The 16,896-nt window shown below is 47.5% G+C and overlaps 3 protein-coding genes across 4 annotated transcripts in view; 1 reads left to right on the top strand and 2 right to left on the bottom strand.

The window, feature by feature from the left end:
• Nucleotides 1-880: 880 nt before the first annotated feature.
• On the top strand, nucleotides 881-3,598 carry sqstm1 (sequestosome 1). Of its 2 annotated transcripts, none has more exons than XM_086222437.1 (8): nucleotides 881-1,181; nucleotides 1,446-1,541; nucleotides 1,689-1,933; nucleotides 2,350-2,443; nucleotides 2,513-2,581; nucleotides 2,664-2,818; nucleotides 2,952-3,132; nucleotides 3,210-3,598. In XM_086222437.1, exons 1-8 carry the CDS (start codon nucleotides 1,013-1,015, stop codon nucleotides 3,365-3,367), a joined length of 1,167 nt encoding a protein of 388 aa, XP_086078563.1. In that variant the 5' UTR covers nucleotides 881-1,012; the 3' UTR covers nucleotides 3,368-3,598. The 2 variants fall into 2 exon arrangements, with proteins under 2 accessions (XP_086078563.1, XP_086078562.1); XM_086222436.1 differs by having other exon boundaries at nucleotides 883-1,181; nucleotides 2,347-2,443.
• Nucleotides 3,542-10,397, bottom strand: mrnip (MRN complex interacting protein). Its single transcript, XM_086222445.1, has 8 exons — nucleotides 10,278-10,397; nucleotides 8,863-9,133; nucleotides 7,816-7,872; nucleotides 7,537-7,637; nucleotides 6,777-6,813; nucleotides 4,486-4,586; nucleotides 3,977-4,010; nucleotides 3,542-3,877 (listed from the first exon to the last, which is right to left on the bottom strand). Exons 2-8 carry the CDS (start codon nucleotides 8,920-8,922, stop codon nucleotides 3,638-3,640), a joined length of 630 nt encoding a protein of 209 aa, XP_086078571.1. The 5' UTR covers nucleotides 8,923-9,133; nucleotides 10,278-10,397; the 3' UTR covers nucleotides 3,542-3,637.
• Nucleotides 10,398-13,807: 3,410 nt separating this feature from the next.
• The window catches only part of tbc1d9b (TBC1 domain family member 9b), a 22,130-nt gene continuing 19,041 nt past the window's right edge, over nucleotides 13,808-16,896 (bottom strand). The window contains exon 23 of the mRNA XM_086222429.1: nucleotides 13,808-15,224. Within this exon, the coding sequence (XP_086078555.1) occupies nucleotides 14,628-15,224 (597 nt within the window). The 3' untranslated portion in view covers nucleotides 13,808-14,627. The remainder of the gene's footprint in view (nucleotides 15,225-16,896) is intronic.

The following is a 16,896-nucleotide window of genomic DNA, read 5'->3' as shown; positions in this document are numbered from 1 at the left end:
CAGAAGAATCAGAGTGTGTGAACACCCTGGTGGGTGTGGTCATTGAACTGGTCAGAGTCTCAGAGTGAGACCCTGAACTGGGAGTTGAAGGACCCTCAGGTGGGAGACGTCAAATCAGCTGCCAGAAATGAGTTTCAGTGAGTGAAGCATTAGCATCACGACAATAAAAAGCCAAAAGTAGTGGAGCCCCGATGCTAGGATTCACCATGGCAACCGCTAACAAAGCTTGGAGCGTTCTTCCCCCGTGTGGACTCGGAACCTCGCCTAAGGACGTGAGGCGAGCACGAACGTCTACTTGGAGGCAAAGGTCATCCAGCGGCAAAGGGGAGAGGAAACTGCTGCTGCAGTCAAGCGGAACTTTGTATCTATTAATCTAAAATGTTACCACGAATCACAGCTGTAACTTTTGGGATGTGATGAAGCTGAAACACTCGCAGAGTTTAGAGCGACACTGGTGTTGGGTTCGTCCTCCAACGAGCAGCAGCTCATGCTGGTGATCCGGGGACGGATCCAGGTCTGCTCACGTTCCTCCCCTGAGATTCACGTCCACTCACTTCTTGAAATCGGGTGAGGGTTGGGGTCAAACTGAAAACGACTTTGTGTTGATACATTTCGGCCCATTCCAACTTTAGAGGCAGAGCGATGAGTCCGTGGTAGTCAAAGGAATAATTCTTAATTTATAAATGCATCCGAGCCTCAGCAGCATTTGAGCATCAACTTTTTGTTTTAATATCTTGGATTAATGGCGGGGTCGGAGGGGAAATCCCGATTGGAAACAGCTGAGTCATTTGTCGACCTCTGATTGGCCATCGGGGGCGGGGCTCCATGGACGAACCAATCAGAGCATGCGTAAATATTTACTTCGCAAGACGATGGTGACGTTTATCACGGAAGTAAACATAAAGAAGCCTGACGGGATTTAACGCTGCGTCACAACCGTCGAGTTTCTGTACCTGGTTCGCAGAGCGCCGAGTCCGTGTTCTTCGGGTCTGGTTCGGTTCGGAGCAGCAGGATGTCGGTGACCGTGAAGGCCTACTTGCTGGGGAAAGACGAGGCGGTTCGAGAGATCCGGAGGTTCGCGGTGGATCAGGACGTCTCCTGCAGCTTCGAATATCTGAGCAGGAAAACAGCGGACGTGTTCAGTAACCTGAAGAATTCCGCCTTTAACATGTTTTACCGAGGTGAGTCACCGAGTCATGACGTCAGTCCTCACAGACCGAAGTTGACCGCGGTTTTGGTCTCTTCGCTACATCTTCGTTATCTATCGCGACTGGTCGGACTGGTTTCACTGCTGGGAACTGATCAGCTCCCCATTAGAGCTCAGTTCACTGCAGCGGTGGAGGGGTCTGACGTCAAATGTCTGTGTGTAGTTTTTCCCGCCACCTGACCGTGGGAACGATTTTTTTCGATGACATCATTCACTTCTCGAATGTCTTGTCCTCCAGATGAAGATGGTGACCTGGTGGCGTTTTCGTCTGACGACGAGCTGATGATGGGTCTGGCCTGTATGAAGGACGCCACCTTCCGCGTCTTCGTCAGAGGTTCCTGAACCCTCACACATACAACTTCAAATTAAGAGCCTGCTGAGATTCTCTGCTTTATTCTGAAAAGCAAGTTACCATAGTGTCTTGTCTGTAATGTTGGGCGTGGCCCTGACGGATCTCTGCACTTTTCGAATACATTTCCAGAGAAGCGGGAGCACCGCCGAGACTTCCCTCTGCATGCCTTCCCCCCCTTCACCTTCATCCCTCCTCCTCCTCATGCCCCGCCCCCCGCCCTTCACCCAAACGTCACGTGCGACGGCTGCGAAGGTCCCGTGGTGGGAACACGCTTCAAGTGTTCAATCTGTCCAAACTATGACCTCTGCTCCGCCTGCCAGGCACGAGGGACACACACAGAGCATGCTCTGCTGCCCATCTGGCACCCACTGCAGGTGAGCACACCTGGCCACACCCACCCACAATGCATTCACCTTTTTTATACTGGAGGTTCACTAAACACTCCGTAATCGTACTTGAATTTGTTTTATTTCATGTTGATTTGAGTATTGATGACCTGATAGATCAACTACAGATGTTGTCACTCTCTAAGGAACAAGCGGACGGAGCCGGAGGCTCACAGTTAGAGATGAATAACTTAAGACGAGAAGGGTTATGTCATGTGCTGAGTGAGCCGTTAGCCAGCGTTGCCATGGAAGCACAGATTGATACCTGCAGACACCTGTAGTCTTCAGGGTCAAAGTTGAAGGGAACGACAGAGCTAAGTGTGCCCTGCTCTGTGACTGTGGGGACAAGCATTTTTAAGGTGACAATGGTGCTGAGTATTGGTGAATGGTTCCTTCAACAGCAGTGGTTGTCTCGGGGGAAGTGGATGAAGAGAATGAGCCGATGCATGTGGAACCAGAGCCAGGAGCGTCCTGAGGCATCCAGCAGCGCCCCCTCTGGTCAGTGTCACAATGGTTACACTGATCATTTTTAATAAACATTGGTAATTGACCTCTGACCTTCCACAGCCTCTCAGGCCAACAGTGAGTTCCTGAAAAACATCGGGGAGGGCGTGGCAGCCATGTTGAGCCCACTGGGTGAGATTTTACTGCTGCGTCTGTACACATTTCTGATTGGCAGTCTGGAAGGGACAGGAAGTAATGTCATTTTTGTGTCAAGGTATCGATGTGGACATTGATGTGGAGCACCAGGGTCAGAGCACCAAGGTGACCCCACGACCCCAGGGTAGCGAGGTCGAGGGTGACACAGAGATGGTCGGGCCTGACCGGGAGGGTGGGGTCAGCGACGTGGGCGGGGAAAGCGAGGGAGCAAAGGTCAGTTCATGCAGTCCAAACGAAGTGGCATCAGCAGTGTGAGTCGCATGTTGAACTTGGATGGCAACTTGATGCTGTTCATATCACCTGACACACCCCTCATCCGTGTTTCAACCATGTTTGTGGTGTTCAGGTGGGCCGAGACTCTGATGAGGAATGGACCCATGTGAGCTCCAGAGAAGTTGACCCCTCCACTGGTGAGCTGCAATCTCTGCAGCTGGGAGACCAAAACCAGGACAAGGAGACTTCTTCAGGAGCCCAGCAGGGTCCCTCGGGTCTGAGAGAAGCAGCACTGTATCCTCACCTGCCTCAAGGTAAGACTTTACATCGTATCTGATTGGATCAGCAGTCTCCTGGCTGTCTTGTGAAAGTGCTGACCTCTGACCCCCAGAGGCGGATCCGCGGCTGGTGGAGTCACTGTCCCTCATGTTGTCGATGGGATTCACTGATGAGGGCGGCTGGTTGACTCGTCTCCTTCAGGCCAAAAACTTTGACATCAGCGCCGCACTTGATGCCATCCAGTACGCCAAACAGCCCCGCCCCAAGTAGACCTTATGATATCTTGGGTGAGGGTTGTATTTCGGGGGCGGGGCTTCTTTTCCAGTAACCATTTCTACTAATCGATGTATGACATTGACATGAATAGTTTTTGCTGATTTGTTGTCATTAATTATTAACTTTAGTTATTGTTCAGGTAATCAGTAACTAATCAATCAGCAACTGTACTTGGTGGATGTAATCTTTATTATCATATCTGATCAATAAAAAGAAACCATTGGGGGTGTTTGACTTCTCATTTCAAGAAATAGTCAGAGTTCTTCAGAGGTCAAAGGTGAAGTCATCACCACTGTCAAACATGTAGGAACCAGGACGTAGGGCTTGTGGTCGAGAGAGAGGTGTGGCCTCAGTGATGTCATCTATACATGAAGGCAGTCCATCCCTCATCTGACTCAAGCGACCAACAGGCTCCTCCCACTCCTCACTGACAAAACCAGCACACCAGGCACCACCACAGCCCGGGTCCGTGGTTCTACCAGGTACCCGGCTGCTGTCTGTTGACTGAAGAGGTTGATTCAGTGACAACTGGCCTGGAACTGAACTTGAGTCCAAAATGACAGCAGTTCAGCTCCCAGTGAGTGATTGACGTTAGCATGTTACCTGTCCACATGTCCAGCTGTCGTTTGTCTTCTTCCTGTCACAAGACAAAGTTCAAAGGTCAGACAGCACCAACATTACCCTTCAGTCAATAGTCACTGGAGCACGGATGAGAGCTCTGGCAGAACCCTCAGGAGCTGGTATTCAGAGCTCAGAGTGGCTCCCTCTCACACGAAGACCAAAGCTCCCCACGGATACAGATGTTAGAAACCAAGCATCACTAAGGTGTTGATCAAAGAGAACAGGATGCACTTGAAAGAAAACAGAGGCCTTGATCTTTCTCATATCGGTTTCTCCCAGTCAGTCATCGGTGACCTCAGCGATCACTTTCCTCTCCTCCTGCAACACTCGAGTTGCCAGTGTGTGTTTTCACTTCTTGAGTACATAAACTAGTACAGGACTGGCTCACTATTATTAATAGACCTGTTCCGGATCGACCAAACACCTGCAAATACCACCCCCCTTCCCGTGGGCTGTGGTAGTTTTTGTGATCCAAAAATCATCATACTCACCTGTCCGTCATGTTGACGCTGACATTCTGTCTGTCAATCAAATCAGCCTCCTCACCCTTGTCCAGATATTTGCTCCAGCAGCTCACCTGAGTGTGCCTCATCTGTTTATGTGCATGCACACACACAAAAACACGCATACAAAGAGTTTAATATATAACTCGGTATAAGCTAAAATGGCTGGAGGGTGTTTATGGATTTGACGATCGATGAGCCTGGTTAAATGAAACGACGAGCTTCAAAGGTCGAACTGGGTTTCAGGATGAATGCATCACGCATTGCAGATCCTTCCCTAACTTCCAGCGGGCGGGGCTGTATCACCTTACGGCCACAACGCACAAGCTGGGCCCCGTCACAGTGATTCCACCACAAGCACAGCGGTACGTTCCGGGGCGCATCGGCGAGTCTATTTTGAAAGGTGCTTCAAGCTGCACAGAGCCCCGGAACGATGGCAAAACCGGGTTCGTCCCAGTGAAATCTAGGATGTCTTTTTGGTTCATGTGTTTGTATCACATTTGAGTAGAGGTTCATGTTGTTATTGTTCACCAAATGTATGGAGATTGACCACATGACCTGTCTATCTTATTACTGCAATTCCACCTCTGACATGAGTTGAGTCAACCTGAGGGGTTGCACCAGTGATGTTAAGGGTTTTTCTGTTGTCTTGTATGTTATCTTTTAATAATACTTTGAACTCACGTATACTTATAAGTCAAGCATACAAGTTTAAGTGGATCTAAAGATAAATAGTCTTGAGATGTGCTTCCATACAATCCTCATCACGTGAGGATCTCTTCGTTGTGGAAACGGCCCCAATTAGTCTGATGACTCAAGAGCTGAGGCCCCCTTGTCAATCACCTTTAAGTACTTCCTGGTGTTCAGGACTTTCACTCAGGTTACGTGCAACAATGCCATTGATTTGCCTGGGATGCACGAGCAGGAGATCCCGGATCCGTTTCTAGCATTAAAGAAGTACATTGAACAACTAAATACTGTGTTGGATCGTTTTCTCCTTCATTGGGAAACTGCCACATAAACATCTTCATATCAACCAGGAAGTGAGATGAGTGGCTAGCAAGGTGTGTGGAGACGAAAGTCAGGGTTTAACCTGGCTGGATCACCATGGTAACTGATGTGGTGACCCTCACCTGGTCCAAAGCAGGTGAGGGTCAGAGTTTCTGCTTCAATCGGCTATAAAAGCGCTGCCCTTTCACCCACCACCTCTTCTGAAAACGGCACCACCATCATTGAACGATCCGGTGGACCTCGGCGCCATCACTGAGCGAGGTTCTCTTCAGAGGGAGAGAGCGTTCAGAGACCGGAGTGATCCGCTACCTCTCCTGACGTCACTCCTATCAACGCTCCAGGCCCCCAGCTGAGGGAAGCCCTCATTATTCCAGCCTGCTGGAGCAGCCGTGTGTGAGGAACGCCACTAAAAGGAGCCTCGCACTCACAGCAGCACAACTGTGTGTACGGAACCTGCATGCATTCAGCTGGGATGCAGTAAACCTGAGCAAGAATACTGCACGCTGCTACTGGCCAAGTTGTACTCGCTCTCACTGAGTACTGAGCGTGTTCGTAGTCCCAGTGGCCCCCATGGCTACAACAGAGGCCTTCTGGGAAGCCTCAGGCTACATTTCTAGGTCCTGCATTGATCAGCAGTGACACCAACACCTGCGTGTGGATGAGCTGATGAATCTGGTTCCTTCAGAGGGTTCCTGCAGGGGGCGCCAGCACTCACAGGTCAAGTACATCAGAAACTGATGACCTGACGCCATCGCTGCTCTTCTCCCAGCATTCCTCTCTCCCCTCCTTGGCAGCAGCTGTGCTGCTTTTTGCTGTCATAATTGTTTGATGTTGTTCCTGACCATCATAGTCACTTGTTCTTCTGGACTAAAGGAGGCGGCACGCGATCCGTCCGTTTCCTAAGCGTCACATGACGCGTTACACGCCCCTTGTTATGGGGACGCCACAGAGCCTGAAGCAGAAGCCTTGACTGACAGAGAGAGATCCCACCCATCGTCCGGATACCAGTGACCTCTGACTGGGAGTTCAGGGTTTGAAGGGAAGCCTGGCCAGGAGGAACTTCCTGCTCCTTGGTTCACCCTCTGGTAACCAGGAGACTAGATTAGTGCACCAGGAGGGAGGGAGACACCTGCTGGCCAGGAGGTAGAGTTGTTCAACATTGCACCTTTAAGGATAGATCTGTTTAAGGCTAGGGACTGGGTTTAAGGGTGATCCTATGTTTAAAGGTAGGACTGGATCTCAAGTGGATGGGTTTGTCGTGTCCTCACCTGGTTGTCTGGCACCTTTTGTGTTTCCATCTGCTTCCTGTCAAACAGAACTTGCCATCACACCTGTATGAGCAGCTGACATGATCATCAGTCCTTCCAGAAAAATGCAGTTTTTGTGATTGTTGCAGGCAAAAATTCTTGATTATGCGGCACGTCTTCTTAAAAAATGCAATGGGATATGCAGGGTATTTATGCAATTTTTTGCAATGAAATTGTAAGAAATTCTGCAAAAGCCAATAAAAAAGGGATCCTCAAACATTCAGTTCTCACTCAGCTACGACCTTCATCGAAGAGTCGTTTCTACTGACGTCCTGTGATAAGCGAGCATGCTGCATCATGGGAATCATTAAGTTCTTGTCTTTCAGACCTCAATAAACACGTGGCTCAAACTTACAAAACCTTCATGGGTCAAACGAGTTCTGAGCTTATTTTTGTAAACAAATGAGACGGATTTGCGGATGTCATCATGTCTTCTTTGCAGGGTTTGCAGCTTTCTGATGACATCACAATGTTCCCCAGGTAACAGGAGGAAAATGTCTGCTCTTGTGGGAAGTAAACGCAACATTTTTCAACTTTCTTCAAAGATATGTTGACTTTTTTGAAAAGTAAATGCAGGGATGATGAAATTATGCAAGCCCGCATTTTGCGCCGAAAACCAGCAATCAGCACGTCAGACTTTTGTTGATTATGCACTGAATTATGCGATCACATAACTGCGTTTTATCTGGAGGGACTGGATTATACTTAATGGGGTGGCTACCATAGCAACCAGCTGTCCTGCTCCTCCATCATGGCGCCTCTCAAAGTGTTCAGTTTCTGAACATGACGCCTGCAGTCGGCCCCAGAGCCCCGACCAAACTCCTGTCAATCAACAGATTGCGTGACAGGTATCATTTGGGTTCATTTTGATTGACAGATTAAAGCCTGATGAAATCATCAGTTCTGTAAACAAATATGTAAGGAGCATGTCAGTCTAAAACTAAAACATAAATTAACATGTTGCCAGTGATGGGCGGAGCCAGGACAGCAGTGAACCGACCTTCAGCAGCGACTGTTTCTCTCCACACAACTTGCAGCTCCACTGCTTTGTCTTCACCTGCAACAGAAGCAGAGCAGGGATCTTCAAATCCACCCATCTGTCTTTACAAGGCCTCAGATCACAACTTTGACTCCCTGACCCCAGGACCATGAATGATCAACAGGTGTGTTAGTCTACAAATCTCCTGCAACATCATCTCTTCATTCTCAGTGTCAGAATCCTCTGGTTGCCGTGGTAACACCTCTGTCACCAGCAGAGCTGAGAGTTGAACCGTAGCCGCGTGCTAGCAGGTGATCAGAGATCAACACGTCAATAATCTTCATGTATGTAGAATACGTGTGCAGCAGCAGGAGGATCCAGCGGCTCCAGGTAGCCTCAACATTCATGATGATTGACACCTCCGACATGCCGCCGTCCTCCTAACAGCTGATTGGTTCCTGGTGGCTGTTGATGTGATGATGTCAGCACCAGAGAGGCTGCTGAAGTCCTTCTACAAGCGTCCATGCCAGCAGCAGAACTACAACTGTAGCTGTCAACCCTTCAGAGGAAACTCTGCTCCACCTGGAGCTGCTGGAGAGGAAACCATGGTGGTTCTGGTTCTGGCTTCAGTTCTGGTCCAATCTCTGATGAACAGAACCCAGATTCACTTGTGCTAGAACAGCAATCATGGAGGTTTGTGGGAGCTGTTCTACCAAACCAGAGGAACACATCTTCCCTGGAGGCTCAAGTATATATCTGATGGTGGTGTTCCTGCTGCAAGGAATTGTGGGATGTTATGTGATGTCTCCTATCTTTGAACAAGGGAGCTTCAGAGTGTCTATGCGTAACATTTTACAGAACTCAAACAGCTCTTATCATGGTGGTCAAACAGATACTTCAAGGTCACCTCACCAGATCCCTCCAGAACAAAATGGAAAATGTTAATGGACCCGAAGTGTTAGCACGCATTTATGGCCAAACGTGAGCCAGCACATATTTACAGCTAACTGTTAGCCGACAGCTAATAGTTTACCCACACACACACACACACACACTAGCCTGTTTTACCTGTTGCACCTGGAAGCTTTGACAGGCGAAGCATCGGACGACGTGAAACACTTGAGACATGTCGGTGGTGCAGCGGTTCTGCCTTAGTTCGGTGTGGAATTTTACAATCGATTATTATTTTTTCTTCTTCTTCTTCTTCTTCTTCTTCTTCTTCTTCTTCTTCTTCTTTGCTGTTCTTTGCTGTTTAACGGCACCTTGCACTCCATAGTTGCATTGCTGCCTCCTGCTGGTTCTTCACAGCACTACTCCCATTACACTCTCTGTTGCAGTCCTGTTGCCATAGACATGTGGCTGTTAAAAACTCAAACAGCCAGCGCTGCTCCAAATCTCTAGCCAGACTCTTCTCTTCTGTTGTTCCCCAATGGTGGAACCAACTACCGAACTCTGTGTGTTCTGCTGAGTCCCTTTCTACTTTTAAGAGACAATTGAAGACTCAATTGTTCAGAGAGCACCGAGGCACTGAACCTGACTCTGCTCCTCTTTGGGGTAGAATCAGTCAGAGGGTCCAAGACCCAGCACTTAGTGACTATCAGGGCTCTCAAGTTTTGAAGTGAGTTCAGAGTGAGACTTTACCAGCGGGGGGGGGGTTCCTGTGCTATGTACCTTGGCCTCTTGTACACTCATGCCTCCAACAGAAGTTTCTGGTGTGTAGAACTGTGTAACAGTGCTGGCTGAGTTTAGAGCCTGTTCTTTAGCACGATGTCCCCTGCTTTCTACATGCCTGCTTATGTCCCTCACACCTTGATGGGCACAAGAGTTTTCTTGTCTGCAGACAGAGCACCAGTAGAAGGAGCTAGTGGTTCCTATTGTGATGAATGGCCATCGGGTTGACCATTCCTTCTTAAAGGTACACTTATAGGTGGCTGCTCCACTCAGTCCTCTGTTCTTTCTTGTTTCTTGCTTTTCCACTGTCTCAGCTATGGTGTCCTCCACACTTTCTTCCACAGATTTTTTTCTCGACTGATACCATAGCTGTCTTCTTCACTGTCTCCGCTGCAGCCTCTTCTACAGTGTCCTCCACTACTGCCCTCTCCACAGTCTCCTTTTCTGTGCCTAATCTGGCCACCTTTTTAGGGAGCTGGGAGAAGCATGAAAGGATGCTTGTTTGCCTCTTCCCTGACATCTCTGAGGGCAAATGCAATAATTACTACAATGCATTGTCTGGATAAAATAAATAAATATAAATAAATAAATAAAATATGTGTCTCTGGAATAAGTTAACCCACAGTAACTGCTGCTAACTTCCATCCCCGACACACACACACACACACACACACACACACACACACACACACACACACACACACACACACACACTCGCTCCCACTCCTGCTACCAGGACAAAATATCCATAGACAGTATAAAAGAGACTAGAGACTATTCTACAGCAACGAATAAATGATGAGATCACTTACCAGAACCATCGGATCTTTTTGCCCTCTTTAGCAAGCCTGCTTCTTTTCGGCAAGTGTCCGTCTTCCTCAGTAACCGCGGGATATCAAAATCCGACCAGAGACAACAATGCTCCTTTTTGATTGGCTGTTCGGTAGATATACTTTTTTTGATTGGCTTGCGCGTGGCGCGCACCTTCTGAGCTCTCGGGCGGGGGTGTGGAGGGGAGGGGAGGCGATGGGAGGAGACGAGGTTCACTTGATTCCTACCTGTTCCCCTGTTATAGCGGTGCAACTTGGTGGACGTCACTGTGGTGATTTAAATGCGTGAGGAATTCAATGTGTGGCGTGAGAGCGTGTGAACGGGTCAAAATGCGTGTGTCACTCGCTCATTGCGTGAGACTTGAGCGCCTTGTTGATTATGTAGCACTAACTGGGTTGTGTCATGTTGTATGTTTGTCCAAAAAAAAGGGGGGGAGGGGGGCGACGCTTCTTCTGCCACTAGATGGCAGTACCTGTGACCAAATCACAACTGAAGCACTTTTGCGCTACTATGGGTTTTTCCTTAATTAAGTCTAAATTCTTGCTTGTGTTGTACGTCGCTTTGGACAAAAGCGTCTGCTAAATGAAATTGTAGAATTGTAGAATTGAAGAATTGTAGGTTAATCCAGACTCTAAATTGACCGTAGGCGTGGCTGGGAGAGCCAATGGTTGTCTGTCTCTATGTGTTGGCCCTGCCATGGACTGGTGACCTGTCCAGGGGGAAGGCTGCTGGGATAGGCTCCACCCCCACCACCCTCAACAGGAGGAGAGGGAGAACATGGAGGGGTGGAGGGAGGGATGATGGATGGAGGGATGATGGATGGATGGGTGGATGGATGGGTGGAAAACACTTAGACAAGACTCAGAGGGCGGTCTCAATGTCTTAGATTTCCCAACTATTGATTGTATTTTTAAAATCAACTGGTTAAACTTTGTCTTGTACAGGATAATGCCCCTTGGTTTTTTTATCCCCAACTTTATGTTTGATGAATGCGGTGGTTTAAAGGTTTTGCTTGTGTGTCTTTAGTAAGCTGCCTGTTGAGCAAGCCAATTTCCATAAACAAGCCCCTGACACATGGAAATCACTTTTAAAGACAACCTCTGGAGTGGCTGTTCCACCAAACTTTTAGCCACGTGAGCGAAATGGAGAACTTCCCAACACACATTCCAGATAAGCATGGAGAGAAGAATGAAATCAAAAGAGTTGGTATTTATACCACAGTCCAGCTGACTTTCAAGAGATGACATAAAGGATACAAAATGGATAAAGTGAACAATATAACAGTAGTCTGTGCCGTGTGAGTATGCGTCCATGGGTGTGTGGTCATAAAAGTATTCCCACTCGCCATCTGACCTGCTGCAGTCAATCAAGAGCCAGTTAAGTACATCAAAGTGTGGCTACGTTAGTGAGGTACACATGCAGGTAAGTCCCAAAGTGGGTAACAAAAGTGCAAAATACATATGAAGGTAAGTATACATTGATTGCTAATTTCAAATCATAATCATATTAATTTACAAATCACAACTATCCATAAAATCCTAACTAGAACATAACTAAGAATTTCCCATGTCAGGACCAGAGTTCCTCCATTCAGCTCCCACAGCTTCTCTCCGCACACTTTCATATTGTGGAATCAGCTACATGCAGCAGACAAAAATACAGCTGTTTTTTAAGGATTGGTGTGACCAAAGTATGATGATTTTTTTGAACTTCTCAATGATCCTGCGTGGGAATCCAGCTACCGATGAGGAATTCACCCAAAAACAAGATTACAAGTTTCTCGCTCTTTAATTTCCAGAGTTCTTAAAAGTAAACCTACGAACTCGCTGTCGCTAATTAGGCAAGGCAAGGCAAGGCAATTTTATTTGTATAGCCCGTTTTCACAAACAGTTTGTCTCAAAGGGCTTCACATGGCATCATAACAACATCCTCTGCCCTTAGACCCTCACATCGACTGAGGAAAAACTCCATAGAAAACCCTTTTAACAGGGAAAAATCTGAGAAACCTCAGGGTGAGCAACAGAGGAGGATCCCTCACCCAGGACGGACAGACGTGCAGTAGATGTTGTTACAGACAAGAAAACAGTTTACAATACAAAATGTGGGAAACACGGAAATGTTAATAACAGCTGAAGAAGGAAGCTTCTGGTAGGGGAGGCAGGGAGAGCAAGCCAGCTTGATGGGGGACTGGATGGCAGACTTGTTCATGGAAGGGGAGCGCAGGCCGGTGTAACAGTAGGGAATAAGGGGGGGGGGGCGATGCAGGCGGCGGTTGGGGCTCCGGTGGATCTGTGGAAACACAGAGAGACTGCGAGACACCAAGGCCAAACTACAAAGTGCAACAAGTAAAATGTGCAGGGAGGAGAGGAGGAGAGAGGGGGAGAGGAGAGGAGAGGAGGGAAGGGCTCAATGTAACCTGATGTGTCCCCCAGCAGTCTAAGCCTGTAGCAGCATAGCTATCAATGGTTCAGAGCTACCTGAATTAGAGCATCTTGTCTCTGTGACACCTGCTCAGGAAGGATTCCTGCACGGTGGCTTGGTGGGAGGCTTCTGGGGAACGCTCTTGGAATAATACTCACACGAGAAGTGCTTTTACCACTGCTCTACTAAATAAACCCCTTTCATCGCTGGAGATTGATGTTTCCTAACATGAGTAGGAATGTCTGGACTGAACTGAACACATTTCTTCTCCCCGGTCAAGTTCAAGAAGTTCATATCGCCCTGTTCCGTAGATGCCATCCATGCAATGAATTTATTAACGAGTTTCAAGCTGATGTGACACCGTCTTGTTCCTTCTGCAAGAAGAGGTGGAGTCTTTTTCTCATTTCTTTAATTGATGTCCACACTCTTGGAATTTTTGCACTCACATATCTTTATTAATTTAGGAGTCCCATAAGGTCTCGGCCACCATTACAGAAACATGGATTATTTTTGAGTGTCGAAGCCAACAATGAGGAAACTCACAATGTGCTCAAGTTCCTGTGTCTGTTGGGTAAAAATCAGATTCCTTTAGTTGATCCCAAATCAAATTTTGTTCCATGTTGGACTTAAGATTTTTTTATGGTTCTGTGTTTAAAGTGACTAAAAACAAAAATGCTTTCAGGACATCCAGCCAACTGAAAGATAGTGTAGACCAGACTGCCAGATCAAATTTTGCTATGTTCTCATTTATTTGTAGTTTATTATTTCTTTTTAAATTTTATTTACTTATTACTTTATCTTTGTTAGTTTTTACATAATTTGCACCTTTGTCTGCTTGCTTTTATGTGATTGATAATGTATATTTGTACATATATCTGTACATGCATACATATAAACATAAATTATATACATATAAATAATACATATATATATTATTTAACACTGCACTCCCTGTCATGTCATTCTGGGAGAAATGTTTGTTTTGTATCAATCTTTTCTTCAACAGATGAATAAAGTTTGTGAAAAAAGGTTTTGACACGTGAAGAAAAATGTTGACAAACCTTGAGATAGAACAGAAAACTCGTAGGTCGACCTTTGTCCTTGTTTTATTTTATAAAATGTTACATCCATAAGCATACAATTATGACACTGCAGAAGAAGAGGAATTCTTTTAGCATTTATTAGATGAGAACATCAGATCAATAACTGATCAACAGATTTGATTTCAAAGCAGGTAAATAAACACTTAGGTTAGTGTTTCATGTTTAGAAGGAAGTCAGTGATAAACAAACAAGGCATTGACGTCAAATTAAAAGCCTCCAGGTGTGAGGTCGCCTTAGTTAAACGATTAATAAGATACTAAGATTAATAATCAGATGCATCATCTCATGGTCATGAAACTTTATCAGGACAAACAGCTTTGTCTAGCACACCTGCTGACAGACACACGAGAGACCTGGGACCCAGGGGGTCCTCATGGGACTTCCATGGGACACAGGAGTCCTCATGGCACTTCCATGGGACACAGGAGTCCTCATGGCACTTCCATGGGACACAGGAGTCCACTTGGGGCTACTGAGGGACCCAGGGGGTCCTCATGGGACTGCCATGGTCTCAGTTTAATTTCAGTGAATGACGTCTGAAGGCAGCATGCAGTGACATCAGCAGAGATGCTTGAATCAGTCACTGATCATCATCAGCTGATGTTCAAACTCATGATCACACAGAAAACCAAAGTTCAGGGGGAGGTCAAAGGCCACTCAAGATGGCGTGCTGGGTAGTGTCACTTTTGGATACCACACAGACAGTGAGGTGGCGGCATCAAGTTCAGACACAAATCAGACAAAGTGGTGGAGAATGTCAAATTCGGTCATTGAGACGCAAGTGGTGGAGTCAGGTTTGGACGCCACTCAGATGGCGTGCTGTGTGATTTCCGTTTCAGAGGTGGAACTTGTCTGGCGCTCCACCACTCGCTGGGCCTTACAGACAGCCATCTTGACCTGAATGTCTCTTTTCCTCTCGAAGTAGTCGACAAGCGTTGGCTCTGTCAGCAATGACGCCAACACCTGCTCAAATGTGATGGACCAATCAGCATCCAGTGTGCTGCCTTGCTTCTGCTCGCTGCCACTGATAAGTACAGTGTCATCAGCAATATCCTCGCTCTGCAGAGAGCCCGAGCTCACCACCGAGTATGACGACACCGACGTGTCATCTTTGTTCTCCTCATCTGATGTCTGCAGCAAAGATGGCTCCATCTGGGCGTCGGCCAGCGCCTGGCACACCTGGCTCTCCACTGACATCCCCTCACCTGGGAACTCCTTCTGCGGCGAGGCTGTGGGTGGCACCCTGCTGTTGTCAGGCTTCTTGCTACCATTGAACTTCTTGCCGACCTCTCCGATGCGAAGCAGCAGGCTCGCCACTGTAGCGATGGCGTGATAGAGTTCCTGCTCCTGAGGTTCCTCACTGAACATGTTGTAGAGTGTCTTACACAACTCAATGAACTGCTCCTGGAAACAGATATGATATTCAAATAGACATGTTGACATTTTATATACAATGTTACACACACACACACACGTGGGGGAGGGTTGCCTCAGAGTCAAGCTGGGTGGTTCTCCTCCACCTTCAGAGGGTCTTCTGTTCTGACCTTGGGACCTCCTGCCCTGCTCTGGTCTGTAGGGCTTGGCCTGGTATTTGTTGCCCCAGCGTCCACTGGGGGCGTTGCTATCATTGACCAGTTGAAGATAATTCCATCATGGCGAGTGTTCCACTTAGTATGGCTCGCTGAGGAAATGAAGCTCTAATCAATAGACAGGCGATATCATTCTCTTCCAGGGCACCAGTAGGACGGCCTTGAAGCGCACAGTGACACCCATAAGATGAGAGTCAGAAGAAAAAAAAAACAGCGTGGCATCATTTATTCATTATATTAATAATATCTATCAGGGACAGCCCGGTGGAGCAGTGGTCCTCACTGTGGCCCCCCATCAAGAAGGTTGTGGGTGGAGCCCCGGCTGCAGCACGGGGTCTTTCTGGGTGAGTCTCCATGTTCTCCCTGTTCCTGCTGGGTTCTCTCTGGTACTCCAGCTTCCTCCACAGTCCAAAGACATCAAGAGGGACCAGGTTAATCCAGACTCTAAATTGACCGTAGGCGTGGCTGGGAGAGCCAATGGTTGTCTGTCTCTATGTGTTGGCCCTGCCATGGACTGGTGACCTGTCCTGGGGGAAGGCTGCTGGGATAGGCTCCACCCCCATATCAACTAGTAGAGTCTTATTAAACTGAAACAGACAGAGTTTCCAACTATCACTAAATAAATATAATTATGATAAATAATACTGAGTTTTTGAATTTAAAAAATGATTTTTTTTGATGGCTCATCATCTTTAACAACAATAATAAATTAGAATAATAAATTGTTGACACTCTCCAATTACTCAGCTTGGATATCAGACCAGAGACCTAAACTGGTCACTTTAAGGCGATCAGATAAAACTCCTCCTGAGAGTCCTCCCTGGATGAGTGCCAGCAGCGGATCATCTTTGCTCTCACGCTGCCGACAGCGGCGTGCTAGCCAGCTGTGCTTGGTCCAGCCGCGGCAAGGCTAACGAGGTCGATTCAATGGTTCTGTAAATACCTATTCTGTTCTTGACTCTCTTATTATGCTAGCTCTTGCTATCCTGGGACCTGAGTTCAATTGTTGTACCACCCACATGGAAATGTGAGTGGTACAACAATCAAGATCCTTGAATCCTTGAATCCTTCTTGGTGGCCGTTACTGCCAGGCTCATGTTCCCCTGGAGTACTCTTACAACTGAAAAAATCCCAACTGTAATGAGTTGGGGGTCTTTGAGTCTCTGCTTGGCAGGCTCCGAGGCCTCAGGTGTGGACTTCCTGGTGTCCCTTCTTCCTCCCCCTCCCCCTCCTGCAGCTCTGGGAGCTGGCTAACTTCTCTCTGAGCTGAACGGAACCTCCAGCCTCCCCCTCCATGGAGGCTCCTAGTCACTCCTGGTGCATCTCTAGTATTTCTGGTCTCAGTTACACTCCTGGTGGTGATGGTCTGTAGTGGTTCATTCACACCAGCAGCCTGTCAGAAGGTCCTTGATCACATAGCCACTGTTAACCAGGTCCAGGGGGGGCAGGTGTCCTGCTTAGTTATGATCTTCATTCTCAGGTTAGTA

This window comes from Aulostomus chinensis, chromosome 13 (assembly GCF_037954235.1).
Source record: "Aulostomus chinensis isolate RoL2024-O1b breed Wild chromosome 13, RoL_Achi_v1.0, whole genome shotgun sequence".
In the NCBI taxonomy this organism is placed as follows: Eukaryota; Metazoa; Chordata; class Actinopteri; order Syngnathiformes; family Aulostomidae; genus Aulostomus; species Aulostomus chinensis.
Note: the sequence above shows the minus strand (reverse complement) of the source record. Positions and strands in the feature narration are given on the sequence as shown.

Bases quoted from the DNA above. Each gene is read 5' to 3' on its own strand.
- sqstm1 (XM_086222436.1), top strand. From the start codon at position 1,013: ATGTCGGTGACCGTGAAGGCCTACTTGCTGGGGAAAGACGAGGCGGTT. The intron at 1,182-1,445 runs GTGAGTCACCGA...CTTGTCCTCCAG, and splicing joins CTTTAACATGTTTTACCGAG to ATGAAGATGGTGACCTGGTG. The intron at 2,582-2,663 runs GTGAGATTTTAC...TTTTGTGTCAAG, and splicing joins AGCCATGTTGAGCCCACTGG to GTATCGATGTGGACATTGAT.
- mrnip (XM_086222445.1), bottom strand. From the start codon at position 8,922: ATGTCTCAAGTGTTTCACGTCGTCCGATGCTTCGCCTGTCAAAGCTTC. The intron at 7,873-8,862 runs GTAAAACAGGCT...CTTCTGTTGCAG, and splicing joins AAAGCTTCCAGGTGCAACAG to GTGAAGACAAAGCAGTGGAG. The intron at 4,011-4,485 runs GTGAGTATGATG...GTCTTGTGACAG, and splicing joins AGCGTCAACATGACGGACAG to GAAGAAGACAAACGACAGCT.